Source organism: Taudactylus pleione, unplaced genomic scaffold (genome assembly GCF_031769625.1).
Source record: "Taudactylus pleione unplaced genomic scaffold, aTauple2 ptg000386l, whole genome shotgun sequence".
Classification (NCBI taxonomy): domain Eukaryota; kingdom Metazoa; phylum Chordata; class Amphibia; order Anura; family Myobatrachidae; genus Taudactylus; species Taudactylus pleione.
Genome location: NW_028284787.1, coordinates 8,785,560 through 8,807,750, shown reverse-complemented (window position 1 = coordinate 8,807,750; position 22,191 = coordinate 8,785,560). Strand labels below are relative to the sequence as shown.

Below are 22,191 nucleotides of genomic sequence, written 5' to 3'. Positions count from 1 at the left end.
AACATATACAAATAATACCAATCTACACAAACCTTAAATTATTACAGAAACATATCAAGAAATGCAACTAAAGATGGCTACACACTATACGATGTGTGTACGCAGCGATGGCATGACGCAATGGGACGATACATGTCGTGTCGACAGTACACAGTACACAATCCTGTGTGCTACCATGCAATATATCATTCCATGCTGCATTTAGCAGAATGGCATCGTTCATTGTATCGTCTTATTTGCTGTGCAGCACAGCAGATGAGTCGATGTAGTGAACAACCGCCGATCCGCGTCGGAACGATATACCGTGAGACAGATTGCATAGTGTGTACCCGGCGTTAGCTACAATTTTGTAACAATACAAATGCAATATGGGACATATATGGCTGAGATTAAACATTAAATTAACTTGTCTAAAAAGTATTTCACAGAATGCTAAATATTTTCCTAAACAAAAGTTTTAGACTCCATAGTAACAAATTCAGGGCAGTGCAGTGTTCTCCTCAGAATATTTTGCCAGCCGGGTGGCAGTATGAAGTAGTTGGATTGGGGCAGCGTAATCTGGCTGGACACAGATATTTTTAAAGACTCTTGCAGATATTACCCACTTACTGGCTGGACACATATAATAATTGCTTCCAGCAAGGCACACTGAGACACAATGCATGTCTGCAATGTTTCTGTCATCCATACCATGCCTTGCCTCTTAAAGATGGTTAGGAGTCTCTGTCACTGTGCCTCTCATAGTAAGGAAAGTGCAGTGTGACTTGATATTTGTCCACCATAACTGCAGCAGGAAAGTCACGAGTGGCATGTAAAAAAAAAACCCAGATGAAGTGCTCGTGAAATTGATCAAGGTAAGTGCAATTTAAATAAAGGCTGTGCCATTGATGACTAGTTTTCAGTATAATTGGGGGTGACCAGGGTGAGGGAGGCAACCTGCACAAAATATGTATGCGTGTGTGGGGGGACAGTATATCTAAATTACTTTTTATGGAGAGAGTGATTAAGAATACAATATACGAAGTGTGAAACATATTGTAAGAGACAGGGGGGTACATTTGCTAAATAATGCTTTCAAAGCCACCATGTCTTTGACCCTTTTGGCCGTTGGGTTTGAAGGGGCAATAATATTAGACACAAAACATGCCTGGTTTTGTATTTAATTCGATGTCCCTTTTAAATCCAGCGGCTGAAACCGGCAAAGACGTGGTAGCTTTGAAAAGAGCCACTAGTTACATTTACATTTGCCATACCAAATAATGGCCAAGCTATAATCAGCTAATAGGTTAGAATTACACTGCACATGACCGACATATTGTACAAGCTGCCTATTTGTACTCTGGCCCCTACCCTCCTCTGCACTTACTATGGCTGGTAACATTACAACCAATAAGTGCTCCCATGCACAGTGCTAAATAAAATGCTCTGCTATCACCTTAATCCAAGCCAAAACAGGATCCCAGCTGTGGCATCTGTTGGAGAACACCACAATACATAATTCACAGCAAAATAACAACATTTCATAGGACAGACTTGATTTTCAGAGCACAAATTGTGAATAGCCTTGATAAAAAATGTATATGGCATGGGCAGATAAGAGTATTTTGGTGTAACGTTTAAACTGTGAAGTATGAGGTGTTTATAACACTCAATGGGCGGAATTCAATTGATTCCAGCCCCTATCGCGCCCGACGGAGCTATTCAATTCTTGCTCATGTCGGGCGTGATCAGCTGCCAGCGCTACATTTCAGCTCGCAGCCCCAGGGGGATGAGAGCTGAAACATGCGAAAAGTGACCTGTTTGGGTGCCCAAACAGCACTTTTCGCGGTCGCGCCCAGCACTTTGGTCGGGTTTAACTACTTTACATGGCTAAACCTGACCTCTATGGGCGCGATTAGCACGAAAAATGGCATCAATTAAATAGCAGCCCGCAATCTCCTGTTACTTTAGACGGGAGATCCGGACCATGTAATCAATTGAATTCCACTCAGTATTTGAGATCCAGTTTTTTGGGACTCCAATCTAAAAGGTATCCAACAGACACATTGATACAGGGCTTTAAACCAGTTGTTGTTGTTATTAATATTTCTTTATTGGATATGTTATTAATAACAATAAAAATAGCAAGATAAAAAAAATCCAAAACCTACAAATTGTCCATTAAGCTTTTCCTTCAGATCATAACCTATAATGCCAACACTGCTTAGTTTGTATGTCTGCATAACCTCATAAGTGTGTTGTATATGAAGACCAGTACATACAACATTATAGGAGAAGAAAACCTTTGACATGAGGGGTTGGGGGCTGGGGTAAATGTACCTACATTTATATGCAGAATTATTTCACAAATAATAACTCATTTTTATGGGACTATTGCAAATTTTAAATTGATTTTTGGGGGACTGATAGGTGCGTAATTATTTTCTTTACTTATATAGGCAATATATGAGAGAGATGAGATAACAATGCTATATTTCCTCTGTCAGGTGATCTGGAAGAGTGTCATGGTTTTCCTAGGCCTCGCAACGTGATCTATGTAGAGAGAGACAACAGGGCAGACATCCAGAGTACATGAAAGGGCAAATACACGAAACAGCAGCAGTCAGGGTACACACAAACGGGTAAATACCCAGTAGGTCCAACATCTAGGGCTACAGAGTGGGTCAAATAAAAAGCAGGACATATATCAAAGTGATACTGAAAAGAGAAAACCGAATACTGTACCAACATAAGTGCGTTTTATTTACCAGCTGAGTATATTAGCAATATATCTATAAGATATAAGAAGACTATACAAATGAATATGCAGAGATGAAATTGATACATAGGCAGCCAACTTAAAGATAGAGAACATACATATACTGTAATATGTATATAGATAGATACTTAGAACAATACACTACATGCTTAGGGATCATAGAGATATAGACAGAGAAATACCACAGCAGGCATGTGGACAGCACTCAGAGACTACTATATATGGACAGATTCAATTAGCAGTGAAAAGCCGCGTTTTGACGCAAAGTTTACACTTGTGCGAACTTTTCAGCAAAAATGCGTATTGTACTATCCTATTAGCTGCGGCTTTTCGCATATGCAAAATTTCACAGCTAAAAGTTTTCACCATCTCAGAGCAGGTGAAAAAAAAAAAGTGTGCAAAACCCCTATTTTGGGCAAAAAATGTGGGGACTTGATTCAGAACCCCATGGACATCCCCCCCTAATTACTAATTTTATTTAACTTAATTCCCACTAATAATGACATCTCATCTTTGGGGTCAAAGTTTAAAAAATTAGCAAAAATGGGTTTAAAAAGTAGTGTGGTATGTATTCTGGGGGCTGTACGGATGGGACAAGTGTTTTGGGAATTGCAGGTGGCTGCAGCAGGTGTATTTTTAATTTTTAAACGTACCCTAAAAAAAACCACACAATACAAAAATATACTTGCACCCAGTTATATGTACCCCAAATTTAATTGCAGCATCTATTTTGGCACCCAAAAAAATTTGTTTTCTAACATTTTTCCACTTTTAAAGAAAAATGCATATAAACAGTAATTTCACACAATTTAAAAACCCCAAACACTTTGATTTTGCCCAATAATGTCCTTCTAAACTATTACCCAAATTTAGTTTACCTTTTTTGGGGGGGTACAGGTACATTTCCCCATTTTCATGCGCACTTTTAGCCATATTTTTGGGGAGCGAATGCCGCATCTAGTCTTTTGTAATAGGATTGCCCGAAAACCCGCATACGTGATAGCTGCGAAAAGTGACACATTCAGGCGAAGTGTGTGAAATACATTTTCGTGTCTAATTGAATCCCCTCCATAGAGTTCATTCTAGACCCCTGCATGTAATAAGTAAGGAGGGCTGTGATGTATGAAAATCCATGTATAAAATTTTGATTACGTGCAGGGTGCTAGAATGCCCACAAATATATATATATATATATATATATACATATATATATATATATATATATACATACACACAGTCAGGTCCATAAATATTGGGACATTGACAGAATTTTCATATTTTGGCCTCTATTCACCACCACAATGGCTTTGAAATGAACCAAACAAGATGTGCTTTAACTGCAGACTTTCCGATTTAATTTGAGGGTAATTACATCCATATCAGGTGAACGGTGTAGTAATTACAACGGTTTCTATATGTGCCTCCCACTTTTTAAGGGGCCAAAAGTAATGGGACTATCAACTCAAAAGCTATTTCATGGACAGGTGTGGGCTATTCCCTCGTTATTTCATAATCAAATAAGCAGGTAAAAGGTCTGGAGTTGATTCTAGGTGTGACATTTGCATTTGGAATCAGTTGCTGTCGACTCTCAATATGAGATCCAAAGAGCTGTCACTATCAGTGAAGCAAGCCATCATTAGGCTGAAAAATCAAAACAAACCCATCAGAGAGATAGCAAAAACATTAGGTGTGGCCAAATCAACTGTTTGGAACATTCTTAAAAAGAAAGAACGCACCGGAGAGCTCAGCAACACCAAAAGACCCGGAAGACCACGGAAAACAACTGTGGTGGATGACAAAAGAATTATTTCCCTGGTGAAGAAAAACCCCTTCACAACAGTTGGCCAAATCAAGAACACTCTCCAGGAGGTAGGTGTATATGTGTCAAAGTCAACAATCAAGAGAAGACTTCACAAGAGTGAATATAGAGGGTTCACCACAAGATGTAAACCATTGGTGAGCCACAAAAACAGAAAGACCAGATTAGAGTTTGCCAAACAACATCTAAAAAAGCCATTACAATTCTGGAACAACATCCTATGGACAGATGAGACAAAGATCAACTTGTACAGGTTGAGTCTCCCATATCCACATTTTCCGAAATACGGAATATTATTAGCATGAATGAGATAGTGAAACCTTTGCTTTTAGATGGTTCAATGGACACAAACTTTTTTTTAAATAATTTTGTGCCTTAGACAAAGTATAAAACTACCTATAGGCTGTGTGTATAAGGTGTATATGAAATATAAATGAATTTCATGTATGTACACCATCTTTGTTTGAGCCACAAAATTATTGAAAATATTGTATAAAATTACCTTCTAAATGTGTTTATAAGGTGTATATAACACATAAATGCTAACTGTGTTTAGATTTGGGCCCTATTCTTAAGACATTTCAATATGGAATGCAAATATTCCAAAATATGGAATATTCCGATATCCAAAATACCCCTGGTCCCAAGCATTTTGGATATGGGAGACTCAACCTGTACCACAGTGATGGGAAGAGAAGAGTATGGAGAAGGAAAGGAAAGGAAATGCTCATGATCCAAAACATACCACCTCATCAGTGAAGCATGGTGGTTGTAATGTCATGGCGTGGGCATGTATGGCTGCCAATGGAACTGGTTCCCTTGTATTTATTGTTGATGTGACTGCTGACAAAAGCAGCAGAATGAATTCTGAAGTGTTTCGGGCAGTATTATATGCTCATATTCAGTCAAAGGCTTCAGAACTCATTGGACGGCGCTTCACAGTGCAGATGGACAATGACCCGAAGCATACTGCAAAAGCAACTAAAGAGTTTTTTTAAGGCTCAAAAGTGGAATGTTATGCAATGACCAAGTCAATCCCCTGACCTGAATCCGACTGAGCATGCATTTCACTTGATGAAGACAAAACTGAAGGGAAAATGCCCCAAAAACAAGCAGGAACTGAAGACATTTGCAGTACAGGCCTGGCAGAGCATCACAGGGATGAAACCCAGCGTCTGGTGATGTCTATGCGTTCCAGACTTCAGGCTGTAATTGCCTGCAAAGGATTTGCAACAAAGTATTAAAAAGTGAAAGTTAGATTTAGGATTGTTTAGTTTGTCCCATTACTTTTGGCCCCTTAAAAAGTGGGAGGCACATATAGAAACCGTTGTAATTCCTACACCGTTCACCTGATTTGGATGTAATTACCCTCAAATTAAATCTGAAAGTCTGCAGTTAAAACACATCTTGTTTGTTTCATTTCAAAGCCATTGTGGTGGTGAACAGATGCCAAAATATGAAAATTCTGTCAATGTCCCAATATTTATGGACCTGACTGTATATACATATATATATATACACACACACACACACAAATACATATCAGGCGGGTGGACGGCACTCAGACTACTAGAGAAATTACAGACTGATGCAGCAGTTGATAGTTAACGTTTCGGAGCAATAAGCTTGTTAGTCGATAATTAAAAGAGCATATCGGTCTGAATCTTTAACTACCAACTGCTGCATCAGAAAGTAATTTTTAAGCAATTTGTATAATTATATATAAAATGTGAAAATGTTCCAATACATGAATTATGTAATGGAGGCGAGTAAGGAGCATGACATTAAAGCTACAAATCTAGAAACATAGGGCCTAGCATACAAAAAAAGTCAGACATGGTGAAAAGTGGAGAAGATAAATTGATGGTGCAAAAGAAGTCCAGACCCCACCTTTCGATTTCATTACCCTCTTTGGCTGTGTATGTAAGGTTAAGCAAGTGTTTGGTTTAATACACAAGGGTAATATGCATTATAGGGCCGGATTCAATTACTGGCGATATTATCACACCCGTGATAATTTATCGCCAATTTTTCATCGAAAAATGGAGAAAACCTTTCTCCAGTTTAAGAAACTGGAAAAAATTAGCAAAATCCCTATTTTTGGGTAAAAGTGTGGGAATTTCTTTCAGACCCCCTTGGACAGCCCTACTAATGATACTTCGGCAAGAAGTTTTTTCGTAAATTGCGTACTTTGGCGAAAAACGACCACTGAAATTTTGGTAATTTTTTTTTTTTCCATGGCAAATGCGTTTAATGTATTGGGTATGGTATTTCGGAGGGTCGTAAGGATGCGTCAAGTGTTTTAAACATCGCACGTGGCTAGCGCAGGCAATTTCTTAGCGGTTTTAAAAAAAAAATATGAGATATGGTAAGAACTTACCCTTGTTATCTCTATTTCTACGAAGTCCATAGGGTTCCACAGGATACCTTGGGGTATAGGTGTGACGTCAGTCGCAGGGCACCAAAGAGTTAAGCTTTCAGCCTCCCAGGATGCACTAGGTCCCCCTCCTATACCCCGCCCCGGGCCAAGGCACCTCAGTTAGTTACCAAGCCATAGGCCGGAGGAGGAGAAGGAAGAGAGAGAACAAAGATCTGGACACATACAAGAATCACATTCTCACCAGAGGGAGACGGAAAACCGGTGACCAGAGCAAAGCCCATCTGCAGCACAGGTGCGACAGGGCGGGAGTCCTGTGGAACCCTATGGACTTCGTAGAAATAGAGATAACAAGGGTAAGTTCTTACCATATCTCATATTTTCTACTTCAGGGTCCATAGGGTATCCACAGGATACCTTGGGGATGTCCCAAAGCAGTATCCTTTAAGGGTGGGGACGCTCCTGTGCAGAAAGGAGAATCCGCCGCCCGAAGGAAGCATCCTGAGAGGCGAAGGTGTCAAACCTGTAATACCTCACGAAGGTATGGACAGAAGACCACGTAGCAGCCTTGCAGATCTGAACTGCCGAGGCACCACGTCGAGCTGCCCACGAAGGACCCACAGACCTAGTGGAATGAGCCTTCAGAGAAGAAGGGACCGGTAGGCCTTCATGAAGATAAGCTTCAGAAATAGCCATACGGATCCAGGCTGCCAAAGTTTGCTTTGAAGCAGGCCAACCCTTTTTACGGAAGCCAAAGAGGACAAACAAAGCGTCCGACTTCCTAAACGAAGAAGTGCGGTCAACATAAGTCCTTAAGGCCCGCACAACATCCAAAGAGGCCTCACCCACGGAAAGACCCGGTGAGTTAAAGGCCGGAACAACTATTTCCTCGTTAATATGAAACTGGGAAACAACTTTGGGAAGAAACTCGGGCCGAGTGCGGAGCACTGCCCTGTTCCCATAAAAAACCAAGAAAGGGGGTCTACAAGAAAGAGCCCCTAACTCAGAAACACGTCTGGCCGAAGCAATGGCCAGAAGGAAAACAGTCTTAGCTGTTAGCCATTTAAGATCCACTGAGCCCAGTGGTTCAAACGGCGGTCCTTGGAGAGCCCTCAGGACCACAGCCAAATCCCAAGGCGCCACAGGTGGAACAAAGGGCGGCTGAATGCGGAGAACACCCTGCATAAAGGTGCGCACATCCGGGATTGTAGCAATCCTACGGTGAAACCAGACAGATAGGGCCGAAACTTGTACCTTCAAAGAAGCAAGGCGAAGCCCATGATCTAGTCCCGCTTGCAGGAAGGCGAGAATCCGAGACAGACGAAACTCCCGCGGTGCATAACCTCTCGGTCAACACCACTGGAAGAACGTATGCCACACGCGATGGTATATCCTCGCGGAAGACGGTTTCCGAGCTCGTAACATGGTACGCACCACAGAGCTGGAAAACCCCCGGGACCTCAGCATGGCCGTCTCAACAGCCACGCCGTCAAAGACAGCCGAGTCAGGTCCGGGTGAAGGCAAGGACCCTGAGACAGAAGGTCCGGTCGTAGCGGCAACCGCAGAGGAATGTCCACGGACAGACCCTGAAGGTCTGAGAACCAGTGCCGTCTGGGCCACGCGGGAGCTATCAACAGGAGCGTCCCTCCTTCCTGTTTGAATTTCCGGATTACCCGTGGAAGAAGGGAGACCGGAGGGAACAGGTATGCGAACCGGAACGTCCACCGGACGGACAGAGCATCCACCAGAGACGCCCCTTCGTCTCTTGTGCGAGACCCGTACACCGGCAACTTGTTGTTGTGCCGGGACGCCATGAGGTCGATTTCTGGAAGACCCCACCTGTCCACCAGTAGTTGAAAAACGTCCGGGTGCAGGGACCATTCCCCCGGATGAACGTCCTGGCGACTTAGAAAGTCCGCCTCCCAATTGAGCACTCCCGGGATGAAGACCGCTGATATGGCCGGAAGATTGCGCTCCGCCCAAACCAGGATCCGAGAGACCTCTACGAGAGCCGCCCGACTGCGAGTTCCTCCTTGCCTGTTTATGTAGGCCACGGTGGTAGCGTTGTCCGACTGGACCTGCACCGGGCGACCCTGGAGAAACCGCTGTGCCTGCTGGAGAGCATTGAAGACCGCACGGAGTTCCAAGATATTTATTGGAAGCTCCGCTTCTGTCGGCGTCCACCTGCCCTGGAACAAGTGTGGACCCAAAACTGCTCCCCAGCCCCGAAGACTGGCGTCCGTTGTCAACAGGACCCAATTTGGAACCCAGAACGGACGTCCCTTGTTGAGGTGGGTCGTCTGTAACCACCACGTAAGGGACAGGCGAACCTCCTGGGTGAGCACAATCGTCTGGGACTTCAGACACTGAGTCAGCCCGTTCCACTTGGACAGGATCAGGTGCTGCAGAGGTCTGGAGTGAAACTGGGCGTATTCCACCATGTCGAACACCGACACCATGGAGCCCAGTAACCTCATCGCCGAGTGTAAGGACACCCGGCGGCTGTGCAGACAACTGCGCACCCTTGACTGTAAAGCAGAGATCTTGTCCTCCGTCACGAAGATCCTTTGCTGTCCCGAGTCCAATAAGGCTCCAAGATGCAGAATCCTCCGAGACGGGATTAGAGTGGACTTCTGCCAGTTGATTAGCCAGCCGTGCCGTTGCAGCAGTGCAATGGTCAGGTCCAAGTGGCGTAACAGGAGCTCTGGAGATCCTGCCACCAATAACAGGTCGTCCAAATACGGCAACATGCGGACTCCCTGCAGCCGCAGAGAAGCCGCCATGACCGCCATCACCTTGGTGAAAACACGTGGTGCTGTTGCCAGGCCAAAAGGTAACGCCCGAAACTGGAAGTGGTCGCTGCTGATTGCAAACCTGAGGAACTGTTGATGGCGCCAAAGAATAGGGACATGCAGGTAAGCGTCCTGTATGTCCAATGACACCAAGTAGTCCCCAGGTTCCAGCGCCAGAATGATGGACCGTAGGGTCTCCATCCGAAACTTCGGGACCCGCAAAGACTTGTTGAGTGCTTTGAGGTTGAGAATCGGACGATATGACCCATTGGGTTTCTGTACCAAAAATAGATTTGAATAGAAACCCTGGCCCCTCTGGGAGAATGGAACCGCCACTATAACTCCAGCCTGGAGCATAGTGTGCAATACCTTCCGCAGCTCCGTAGCCTTGTTCCGGTCTGATGGGAGACCCGTGGTGAAGAAGCGAGCCGGGGGTCTGTGCCGGAAGGAGAGGGCGTATCCGTGGGAAACCACCTCCAGAACCCAAGTGTCTGTCGTAGTGGTCGACCAACACTGGGCGAACTGTAGCAGGCGGCCTCCCACCCTGGGATCCCCCAAAGGGAGGCCCGGACCGTCAGGCCGCAGGCTTGTCATCTGGCTTGGGGGCCGGACGTCTGGTACTCCATGCCTGCTTCCGGGGCTTGACCGATTTCTTAGGGCCAGCCTGTCGAGGAAACGACTGTGGTTTGGGCCTGCCCTGGGCCCTAGATGACCGAAAGGACGATGGTCCCGAACCAGAAGGAGCAGCGGCCGACGGGAGACAGGCAGATTTGGCTGCCGCCAGCGTGGCCACAATCTTATCCAGATCCGGACCGAAGAGAACTTCTCCGGTAAACGGCAACGCTTCCAGACCTTTCTTGGAATCTGCGTCCGCCTTCCAGGATCGCAGCCACAAGGTGCGACGAGCAGCTACCGCTGCTGAAGAAATTCTAGACACCAGAGTACTAATGTCTAGAGCCGCCTCGTTGATGTAGGTGGCCGAATCACGGAGAATGCCAATCAACTCCGCATGATCGGCCGGACAGTCGGATTCAAAAGAAGCCTCTAATGAATCCGCCCAGCGCTCCATCGCTCTGGCAACCCAGCAAATGGCCATAGCCGGCCGTGCTGCCCCCCCTGCAAGGGAATAAGCGGACTTCAGGCAGATTTCTACCTTGCGGTCCGTAGCATCCTTAAGGGAGGACATGGATGGCATCGGCAATGTGGCACTATGGACAAGACGGGTCACGTGAGAAACCACCTGTGGAGGGGATTCCCACTTCGCAAAATAATTATCCGCGAACGGATAAGCCACCGCCAGGCGTCTCTGCGGCTGGTATCTTTTGCCAGGTTGTTTCCACGCCTCCTCTAAATGGTCCACCAACTGACCCGAAAGAGGAAAGACTGTGGCATCGCCCTTCACATCTTTGAAAAAGGCATACTTAGATTTAGCCGCTGGGGGAACTTCGTCCTCAATCACCAAGGCTGTGCGGACCGCCCGAATAAGTCCAGGAATATATACTTTGGACTTAGCATCAGCGTCCTTAGTATGGAGAGGTTCCTGATCGTAAGGATCTAGAATCTCCCCATCATCAGACGTCCCTTCGTCATCCTCATAAGGAGCGGACAGAGACGCCACCGGCCTTTTATGAGACCGCATCACAGACTCCCCTTGCAACACATCCGACAAGTGCTGTACAGAACTCGTCAGGGAGTTAACCCACGCTGGCTCCTGAGAACCCGGGAGCGGGGAAATAGGGAGACTGTGGGGTACCACCAATTGTCGTGGGAACCCCTGCATGGGTGACGACACCACAGATTGCTGGGACAAACCCATCGGAGTAAACGCGGGCTGCGGAGCTAACTGGCCCACTAAAGCTGTTAACGCCTGAGCGAAACAAGCCCAGGGCGGCTCCTGTACCGGTGCTGTAACCGTAATAGGCCGCGCCATGGACAAACACTGCCAGCAAAGGCCCTCCGCTAACCCTCCCCCTCCGCTAACGGTACTTTGCACGTGGTACACTGTAGCCGGAGGGGAAAATCACTTTCAGACATGATGGCACCACGTATGTGACCTCTCTCACCAATTAAGTATTAAATAGGCGAGAAACCACCCTGCAGCACCGCACCGCAAGGGCTTTAGCAGAAAGAACAGGGACAGTAATAAAGCTGACAGTTTAGAGAAGAAAAGATTACAGGCAGCAGCGCTAGCACAGTCACATACAATGCAGAAAAATAACAATTCCTGCACTAACAGCGCTGATCACTCAACTACACAGACACAGGGCCTGGTAGGACACAGCGCTGCATACACAGACCTGACCACAGCGGAGGAGAGGTATGCGGGGGGACCCAGACCACGATGCTTCCGTCCAGCGCTTCCAGCAGCGTTCACCATGCGTTCTGGAGAAGATGGCCGCCGAGGAGCAGAGAGGAGGCTGGCCTGGGGGAGGAGCGCTGCCACAGGACCAGTCGGCAGCATGCAGAGAGGGCTGTGTGCAGCGGGGGAGGCGCCGGCTGTGAGACAGGGAAGGCGCGCTCCCCTGGCATGCATTTAACCCCTGGGACGCCGCAGCGCTACCGCTCTGCTGCGGTCCGCTGTCCCAGGGGGTAGTGGAAGCGCAGGTTGGTCGCCTGGCTCCACGCTGCAGCCAGTCCCCAGGGAGCCCCCTGCCTGGGGACTTAGGACCATGTGATCAGCGGGGACCCACCGCGGGACCCCGCTGCTTACCTCTGTCCCCCTTGAATCCGGCCATGGTCCGGAGCATCTGGGGTCACCGCTAGCTGTGACCCCCAGACGCCCACCAGCATCCCCGGATCAGTACCGGCGTTCTGGTACCGGCGGGGTGTAGGGAAGACAGCATGGACGTCATGACTGACTGTCCATGCTGTTCATCCAGTTGTGCAGCCACAGCTGCATGAAGAATAAGCTTCAGGGGCTCTTCTAGCCCCCACTCCAACAGGTGCACCCGACTCCGGCCGGGCACCAAACTAAACTGAGGTGCCTTGGCCCGGGGGCGGGGTATAGGAGGGGGACCTAGTGCATCCTGGGAGGCTGAAAGCTTAACTCTTTGGTGCCCTGCGACTGACGTCACACCTATACCCCAAGGTATCCTGTGGATACCCTATGGACCCTGAAGTAGAAACTACCTGCGCCAACCGTGTGTGATGAATAAAACACTTGACGCATCCTGATGGCCCTCCAATATACCAGACCCAATACGTTAAATGCATTTTTTTTAAAAAAATACAATTTGACCAAAATTTCAGCGGTCGTTTTTCGCCAAAGTACGCAACTTACGAAAAAAAAACTTTCACTAAAGTATCATTAGGGTGGGCTGTCCAAAGGGTTCTGAAAGAAATCCCCACATTTTTACCCCAAAATAGGGGTTTTTCACATTTTTTTCACCCACCCTAGGCAGGAAAAAAGTTGTAACCACTTTTTAGGTGAAAATCAGCCTTTTTTTATCGTCGTTGGCGAAATCAGACAGCAGATTTCGACAACGGCGAAATCAGACAGCAGATTTCGACAACGGCGAAATCGTCCAATTTCGCCTCTAATTGAATTCCAGTGTTTCAATGCTTACCTCCTGAAGGGGAGAATTAAGAAAATGGCAAGTGTGGTTTTTGGTGGGGAGCTATACTCGAACCACGACGGCAACGTACTTGGGTCAGTACTCTATATTACTCCTAGAGGATCATGTCGTTTGGAAAATGTATAAAGCAATGGTTTTGTCAATCAGTGTGCTTTCCATTTGTAAAACTCAGGACTGTTCTTTGTTTTGATTAATGCACTTCAGTAAGTTTCCCCTGCTGACGACATTGTCCTTTACCATAACTTCCGACACGTCTGCTGTGCAAAGGAAAGTGTCTTACCCCACAGAGACAACCCTATAGTAAGTACACTTTAATTTCTGATGTAATTGTATTTTAACCCAATGATGAACTGGGTCGTTTTATACACAAGTTTGAAGGTCCTGCAACAAGTTTGTTTTTGTATGGTAATTAGGATTACTAGTGCTTAATATATCCTGGCACAATCAACTGTTCTGTTGGAATAAAGCACCTTTGCATGAACTAAACAAAAATAATTCTAAAGAGCAATAAATGTGCAATAAATCAAATACTCAGACAATAGTTTTTTGGCACACAGCAAAAATTGTATTAAATCATAGTTTCCCTTTTCATCTGCTCATTCTGGCTAGCGTTCCCGCTAGGCTGTTTCAGCGGGGCGCCACACCCTGCCCTGTTTCTGAAGGGTAGAAAACACCCTGCTCTCCAGCGTGTCGCCCCACTGAGACAGCCTGCGGGTTCTGTCTCCACCCGCGGGTTGCAGTGTCCCGTAGGTTGTGAAAACGGCAGCGCAGTGATCAACACCGGTGAAGGGATGCCGTTCACAGTGACTGCAGCGCTTGGGGGCTGCCCGGCATGTCCGTAAGTGCCGAGTAGGACCCCAGGAGTGACGAAAAGGGGACGCATCATAAAGACACTATACTTTGGCGGCGCGCGCAGAAGTGTCCTATCTAAAGGTTCAGTGCCCTGCCTGCTGCCGAACTTAGAGTGAACACTACCAGCACTGCCATAGCATAGCCAGAGATTGCAGAATAAATATGCAATTTTAGTTTTCCCCCATTTGGAACATCCTACTAGAATATTTATTCCCAGTTCTAAAACAATAACCATAATGATCTCAATAACACAAAATAATTTGGGTACACTAAAGGGACACATTCACTAGATGATTAAATTGAGCGATTGAACGATAACGATATCGTTCAATCATCGTTTGAAAATAGTTTGCAGATTGTTTAAAAAAAAAAGTCTAAAACGACCAGTGATGCGCGCTCCCGCTGGTCATTTAGACATCTATCATTGTACAAATATGTTGTACAACCTGACGATAACGTCAGGTTCAACATGTTTACAGATGATTGATGTGCCTACAATGAACGACTGCTCGTTCAGTGTAGGCACATCACAAACAACTGCACGATTACAATGTCGTAATCGTGCAGTCGTTTTGAGGTCTTTTAGTGGATGTGTGCTTTAGGGGTAGATTCAATTGTTTTTCGGTGGCGATAATTAATGAGCGCCTGACGAAACAATTCAATTGTTTTGGGCGCCCATTATTTAGCTGGTCATCCCCAAAAGCTCTGCTTTAGTAGCTAAACCATTCTAAAGTACTGGTTAGAGAACCCAAACCACAGACATTGCACATCGCTCGCCACCTCAGAAGGCTGTGAGCAAAAATGTGTGCACCTGCTGCACTAACTTCCGAACAGGCGCCCATTAGCTAAAGCTGCGATAAAAACTGCATTCCCCCCTAAGAAAATATTTAAACGAGAACATAATTTATTAACTTTGAAAAGGGTGCCTAAAATACATGACCACATTACTACTTAATACAGCAACCCAACATCACAAAATTTTCCCGCACATCTCTGGTGGTTGCAGGGTGCAGGCAAATGATCAGAACATCAGCACATCATGGCCAACGTCGCTCCCCCCCAAAAAATTTTTTATATTGGGAGGGTGTTCTGAATAGAAGAAAAAATTAATTCTAGATTTAGTAGAATGCTTCAGTTTTAACCCTACCCCTTCTCCATGTGTATTATTTCTGGAGGGGTTGGATATGGGTTCCCGGCAGTTGGAATAACGGTGGTCAGAATCCCGATAGTGTTAACATACCGGACACTTGTTGGTTGGTATGCTAACCTTCCCCCAACCTTAACCCTCCGTTCCTAGTGCCTAACCTTAACCCGCCCCCTAAACCTAACCCTCTCCCCTAAGTTCCTAACCCTCCCTCTAACCCCTGATACTGGCCTTCGGGATGCAGACAGTCGGTATTCTGGCGCCAGAATCCCGACTGCTGTCGGGATGCCGTCGGCATCCAGTCAACCGGGATGCTGACTAAATCCCGTCTGGAGGACATGCTCCTTCCATGCGATATAGAGCACAGAAGAAAAAAAAATTTACATATTGTATGCTCCCAGGTGGCAGTATAGGTGTGCATAACTCTAGCGCAAAAAAAAAGTTTTCCTGCACAAGTCATATTTTGTAACTTTAAAAAGTTGCAGTGAGGCATAATAGTGTTTGCATTCCCAAGTTATTTTTCCCTTTGTACCATCAAAATGTCATGTGCTCATTGTAAGATAGGAACAACAATAGGAAGGCTGAGAAAGTTACTTTCTCCACTGATCTATTGACACTTTTTCAGGAAGTGATGGTGCAGATATGGTGAGACGGCAGAATGCAAGGCAGTGTTTCTGTAGCTGCACACTTAATCATATCAGTATGCAAGGTTTTCGGTGTTTAATCTATGCTACATGACTACTCTGGATGTCATGCAACAACATGCTAAACTTAGGAACATTAGTAACAGAATAAGTCTTAACAAATGGGAATATATATGTACAAATCTTTTGTTTTAAGATATTTAAGAAAAGCATTTCAAACTCGATTGAAAGAATTATAAGGCAAATTGCTATCCTAAGCGGGTTGGGTACAGGATCCTGGCTGTTGGGATGCCGGCTGCCAAAATACAGACAGAAGAATCCCAACAGTAAAAGATAAATTCTCTACCACTAACTCTTACCCTACATCCCCGATGCCTGAACCTAACCTACCGTCCTAGTGCCTAAACCTAACTTCCCCCTCCCATCCTAAACCTAACCTTCCCCCCTTAGTGCCTAACCCCTAACTTAATCATCCCCTAACCCCTGATACTTACCTTCGGAATGCCGGCGGTCGGTATACTGGAGCAGAGATCCTGACTGTTGTCGGTAGTCCGGCGCTGGTATTAATACCATTCGGCATCCCGTCAGACTGGTTGCTGACTACATCCCATCCTGAGCATATCAAATTAATTATGTTTCACATAATGAATCTAAGCTTCAAATAAAGTACATGGCACTATGGCAAAGGTTATTAATAGTGTTAAGAGGGCCTAAATAAGTAGCTGCCTGCACTGTGGAAAGAATAGTAGATAACCATAGATGCCAATTAACTTCTAGAATGCTAAGGACCAGTCTGACTTGTCTGCAGCATGTACATTAGAAATGCTAAAGACAAGTCCCCCTCGACCACCCGACAATAAAATCCTGTAATGCGAAAACATTATGTTTTCCAGTGATATGGTGAGGACACTTAAAGTGCCCTATCGCCGACCATGCTGAAAGTACCCACTCTGGTGCACCCTCATTTGAAGTGGAGTTCACTCTTTCAAGCAATATGATTTCCTAACGTATACTAATATTATGGTTTCCAAATATGAGGTTGGATGAGCCATTCAAACATTATTCAGTTAGTCTGTGAAATATGCAAAATGCAGAATGTTCACACAATGCATGACAGTCAGGTGTGAGGTTATAGAAGAACAAGATTATGGCATTATAGTGGTAAAAAGTTGCTATAAGGAGGTCAATGATACAGACCTCTCTAATAGGGGAATTCAATATGGAGCGATAAGTCAGTTTTCTGCGTTAATATCGCACCTATGACGTCATTATCGCAGGTTTTAGTTTTACACTGTATTCAATTTTAAAGACTTTTCGCAGGTTCGAAAATTCTTTGTAAAAAAATGGGGATAACTTTTCACCACTTAATGGGTGGCGAAAAAAAGTGCAGAATTGGGGTTTGGGGTGCAGGCTTAAAAAAAAATGCCTGCACCCCTGAGAATGACATTTTAAAAAGAACTGTGTAAAAAAAATATATATATAGGGACACCCCAAAAAATTAATTTAAAAATTGGGGTGAAAAAAAAAAAATATGGGAAAAAAGTGTTTAAAAATAGGGAAATAGGTTCAGGGCTATTCTGCAAGTATGCGGCAGGTGTTTTCTAGAATAGGCTATTAGCGGCAGGTGCATAGATACAGAATTTTTAAAAACTTACTTTAGGGACATAAAAATATGCTAGTACCCATTTTCATGTAACCCAAATTTGATGGGACCACTTAAAAAAACGAAAAAAATAACCTAAGTGCTCTTCTGTGACACTTCTTCAATGTCGGGAAAAAAACACCTGCTACGGCTATTTAAATCCCCGACTTCCATTTGCAGGCTAAAGCGGGGGTACCCATAGTGATCCCCCATGTTTTTACAGCTTTAGGGGGGGTCCTACAATTTTTTTAAGGAAAATTTCGTAGTTTAATGCAAATCCCACTTCGCAGGCTCCCGTTTTCGTAGGTTTCATATTGAATACGGGGATAAGCGGGCGAGCGCCCGATACTTTATCCCAGGTTAAAGCTCCGATATGAAGCGTAAACTTCAACAGCGAAGTTTACGTTTCATATTGAATACCCCTCTAAAGGCAAATCCTGTGTTGTGTGCTGCCAATTTTTTTTTTTTACATAGTAGAATGCGATTTTATTCTTTATGGGTTTATTTATAGGAACAGGAAAATACATACATTATTGCTTTATTTCTACCTTGTTTTATTACAATAAAGATGATCACAAACAAATAATTTTGATTACATTCACTTAATTGATTTGTATCATCATTTGCCACCCTTGGACAGTACTTTGGAAAGGGCTTGAGGCATGGGTGTGTGTTACAGCATTAAAGGTATACTACAGTAGGTGAAATGTGTCAAAATGGTGACCTATGCAAATAGGCACAAAAGTTTAACATTGGAGAGTGGGTATAGTAATCAAAATCCTGACACTTAGAAAATAAAAGCTGTGAGCAGTCAGTCTGACTCTGAACAGATAAGAATGTGGCTTTAGAGTAGAAAGATGTGTATGTGTGTTAGTGCATATGTCACCAGATTACAAATGCTGCTGTACAAAAGGGTAAATAGAGCAAACATACCACGTAGAGTAATAAGGTGTGGCAGCACATGATGCATATACCAGTACACTGTAAAAGAGCTGGCTGATAAAGAGAAACAATATTTTAAGCAGCAAATAGGGAAACCAGCTTCCCATGTATCGATCTCCTGGAGGTCAGCTGGAGGAACGGATTTAGGTAAAATAAAAAAAAGCATCAAGCAATGAGCATTAAATGTACACCCTGACATACACTCTGAGGTACAGGTGACACCAGCAATACAGGAGACTCTGCAGGATTACTCACAGTTTGAGGTTCTCATAGACCAGCGCCATGGCCGCAGGCTGGGAGTGATGTGTGTAACTCAGCAGCACTGAAAGTCAGACATAAACCCGGCCTGTGCTCTGTCTCTCTATGGCTGTAGCAGCAGCACCAGGCCCTGTATACACAGCGCAAGTCACATTATGCTGTACAGCCACTTCCTCCTACGTAACATCTACAGCACTACGGCGGCCGGGCCGGCACAGTCACTTACTGCAGTGCCCCAGCCGCTGAAGGACATACATGTACAGCAGCTGGCGCGCTGCTGGCCTCAAGATTCTAAAATATGCGATCAAAAAATGGAAAAGTGACCAGCGGACAATTAAGTCGACTAGAAGTAAAGCAGCTCGTGTTCCATAACCCCAGTATGCTGCAGAGAAACTTCAACACACGCCCATATAGTGAATATATATTCAATTAAGTGTCAAGTGTAGCGTCCGATTGTATTTGCAGACCCTCCAACCGATGTAGTATTACATGCTTATGGTGTGTACACACGGTACGATGAAAATGCATGATATGAACGATATTGATCATATCGTTTTCTACTTCAGGGTCCATAGGGTATCCACAGGATACCTTGGGGTATAGGTGATGACGTCGGGCACCATAGAGTTAAGTTTTCAGCCTCCCAGGATGCACTAGGGTCCCCCTCCTATACCCCGCCCCCGAGCCAAGGCATCTCAGTTTTGTTGGTGCCGGGCTCGGAGTCGGATGCACCTGTTTAGAGGGGGGCTAAGGATAGCCCCTGAAGTTTTCTACAAGGCAGCTGTGGCTGCACATCTAGAAGTACAGCATGGACAGTCATTCTTGATCCGGGGATGCTGGTAGGCATCTGGGGTCACAACTAGCGGTGACCCCAGATGTTTGGGACCATGGCTGGATTTAAGGGGGACAGCAGGTAAGCAGCGGGGTCACGCGATGGGTCCCCGCTGGAACATGGTCCGGAGTCCCCAGGCAGGGGGCTCCCTGGGACTGGCTGCAGCATGGAGCCAGGTTACGGACCTGCGCTTCCACTACACCCCTGGGACAGCGGACCGCAGCTGAGCGGTAGCGCTGTGGCGTCCCAGGTGTTAATTGCATGCCAGGGGAGCGCGCCTTCCCTGTACACAGCCGGCGCCTCCCCCGCTGCACACAGCCTCTCTGTACTTCCCGATTGGCCCTGTGGCAGGGCTCCTCCCCCAGGCCGGACTCCTCTCTGCTCCTCGGTGGCCATCTTTCCTGAAGCATCGTGGACGCTGCTGATCGGTGGCATCGTGGTCTGGGTCCCCCGGCATACCTCTCCTCCGTTGGAACAGGTCTGTGTATGCAGCGCTGTGTCCTACCAGACTCTGTCTGTGTAGTTGAGGATCAGCGCTGATAGTGCAGGTATTGATTTCTTTGCATTGTATGTGACTGCTGCTAGCGTCTGCTGCCTGTACTTTCACTTTCTACGGTCAGCCTTTTCACTGTCCCTGCTCTTCTTCTGCTAAAGCCCTTGCGGTGATTGCAGGGCGGTTCTCCCACTATACTAACACGTATCAGTGAGAGGGGTCACATATTTGCCATCATGTCTGAGAGTGATTTTCCTCTCCAGCTTCTGTGTACTACGTGTAAGGTACCTATAGCGGAGGGGGAGGGTAGCGCGGAGGGGCTATGTCGGCAGTGTTTCTTATTGACGCGGCTAATTACTGTCACGGCTCCGGTTCAGGACCCGCCCTGGGCTTGTTTTGCTAAAGCGCTTACAACCCTAGTGGGCCAGTTAGCTCCGCAACCTGCGTTCCCTCAGAAGGGATTGTCCCAGCAGTCAGTGGTGTCGTCACCAATGCAGGGGTTCCCGAGACAACTGATGGTACCCCACAGTCTCCCTATTTCCCCTCCTCAGGTCTCTCAGGAGCCTGTGTGGGTTAATTCTCTGACAAGTTCTGTGCAGCATTTGTCAGACGTGTTACAAGGGGAGTCTGCGTTGCTTAAGCGGCCAGTGGCGTCTCTGTCCACTCCTTATGAGGGGGACGACCGATGATAGGGAGATTCTGGATCTTTCGGACCAAGAACCTCTCCGTACTAAAGAGTCGGACGCGAAGTCTAAGGTTTATATTCCTGGCCTTATTCGTGCAGTCCGCACAGCTTTAGTTATTGAGGATGACGAACCTTTTATCAAAATCCAAATATGCCTTTTTCAAGGATGTTAAGGGTGACGCCACAGTTCGGGTCAATTGTTGGACCACTTAGAGGAGGCGTGGAAACATCCTGGCAAACGGTATCAGCCTCAAAGATGTTTAGCAGTGGCTTATTCGTTTGCGGACAATTATTTTGCTAAGTGGGAATCCCCGCCACAGGTGGATTCCCATGTGACACGCCTGGTCCGAAGTGCCACGTTGCCCATGCCCTCCATGTCCTCCTTAAAGGATGCCATGGACCGTAAGGTGGAAATCTGCCTAAAGTCCGTTTATTCCCTCGCGGGGGGGGTAGCCAGGCCGGCTATGGCCATTTGTTGGGTAGCCAGAGCTATGGAGCCCTGGGCAGATAGTTTAGAGGCGTCTTTCGATTCCGACTGTTCGGCTGAACAGACCGAGTTGATAGGCAATCTCCGGGATTCGGCCACTTACATTAATGAAGCGGCTTTAGATATCAGTACTGACTTCTCGGATTTCTTCGGCAGCGGTGGCGGCTCGTCGCACCTTATGGTTGCGATCTTGGAAGGCGGACGCTGATTCCAAAAAGGGCTTGGAAGCTTTGCCTTTTAATGGAGAAGTCCTATTTGGTCCGGATCTGGACAAAATTGTAGCCACGCTGGCGGCAGCTAAATCGGCATGTCTCCCGTCTGCTGCAGTTCCTTCCAGTTCAGGTACGTCGGCCTTACAGGGCCCAGGGTAGGCCTAAAGCACAGTCCTTTCCCCGACAGGCTGGCCCCAAGAAATCGGCCAAGCCTGGAGTACCAGACGTCCGGCCCCTAAGTCCGATGACAAACCTGCGGCCTGACGGTCCGGGCCTCCCTTTAGGGGATCCCAAAGTGGGAGGCCGCCTGCTACGGTTTGCCCAGTGTTGGTCGGTAACCACGACAGACAGGTGGTTTCCCACGGGTATGCCCTCTCCTTTCGGCACAGACCGGGTCCATCCCGATTCTTCACCACGGGTCTTCCATCAGACCGGAACAAAGCCACGGAACTGCGAAAGGTTTTGCACACTATGCTCCAGGCTGGAATTATAGTGCCTGTTCCTTTCTCCCAGAGGGGCCTTAGTTTCTATTCCAATCTGTTTTTGGTGCAGAAACCCAATGGGTCGTACCGTCCGATCCTCAACCTCAAAGCACTCAACAAGTCCTTGCGGGTAGCGAGGTTTCGGATGGAGACCCTACGGTCCATCATTCTGGCGCTGGAACCTGGGGATTACATGG

At 46.3% G+C, this 22,191-nt stretch overlaps 1 protein-coding gene across 1 annotated transcript in view; it reads right to left on the bottom strand.

Moving 5' to 3' along the window:
- The window catches only part of SACM1L (SAC1 like phosphatidylinositide phosphatase), a 127,344-nt gene extending 108,275 nt beyond the window's left edge, over positions 1-19,069 (bottom strand). The window contains exon 1 of the mRNA XM_088445703.1: positions 18,801-19,069. Coding sequence (XP_088301829.1) covers positions 18,801-18,829 — 29 coding nt within the window. The 5' untranslated portion in view covers positions 18,830-19,069. The remainder of the gene's footprint in view (positions 1-18,800) is intronic.
- Positions 19,070-22,191: the final 3,122 nt, after the last annotated feature.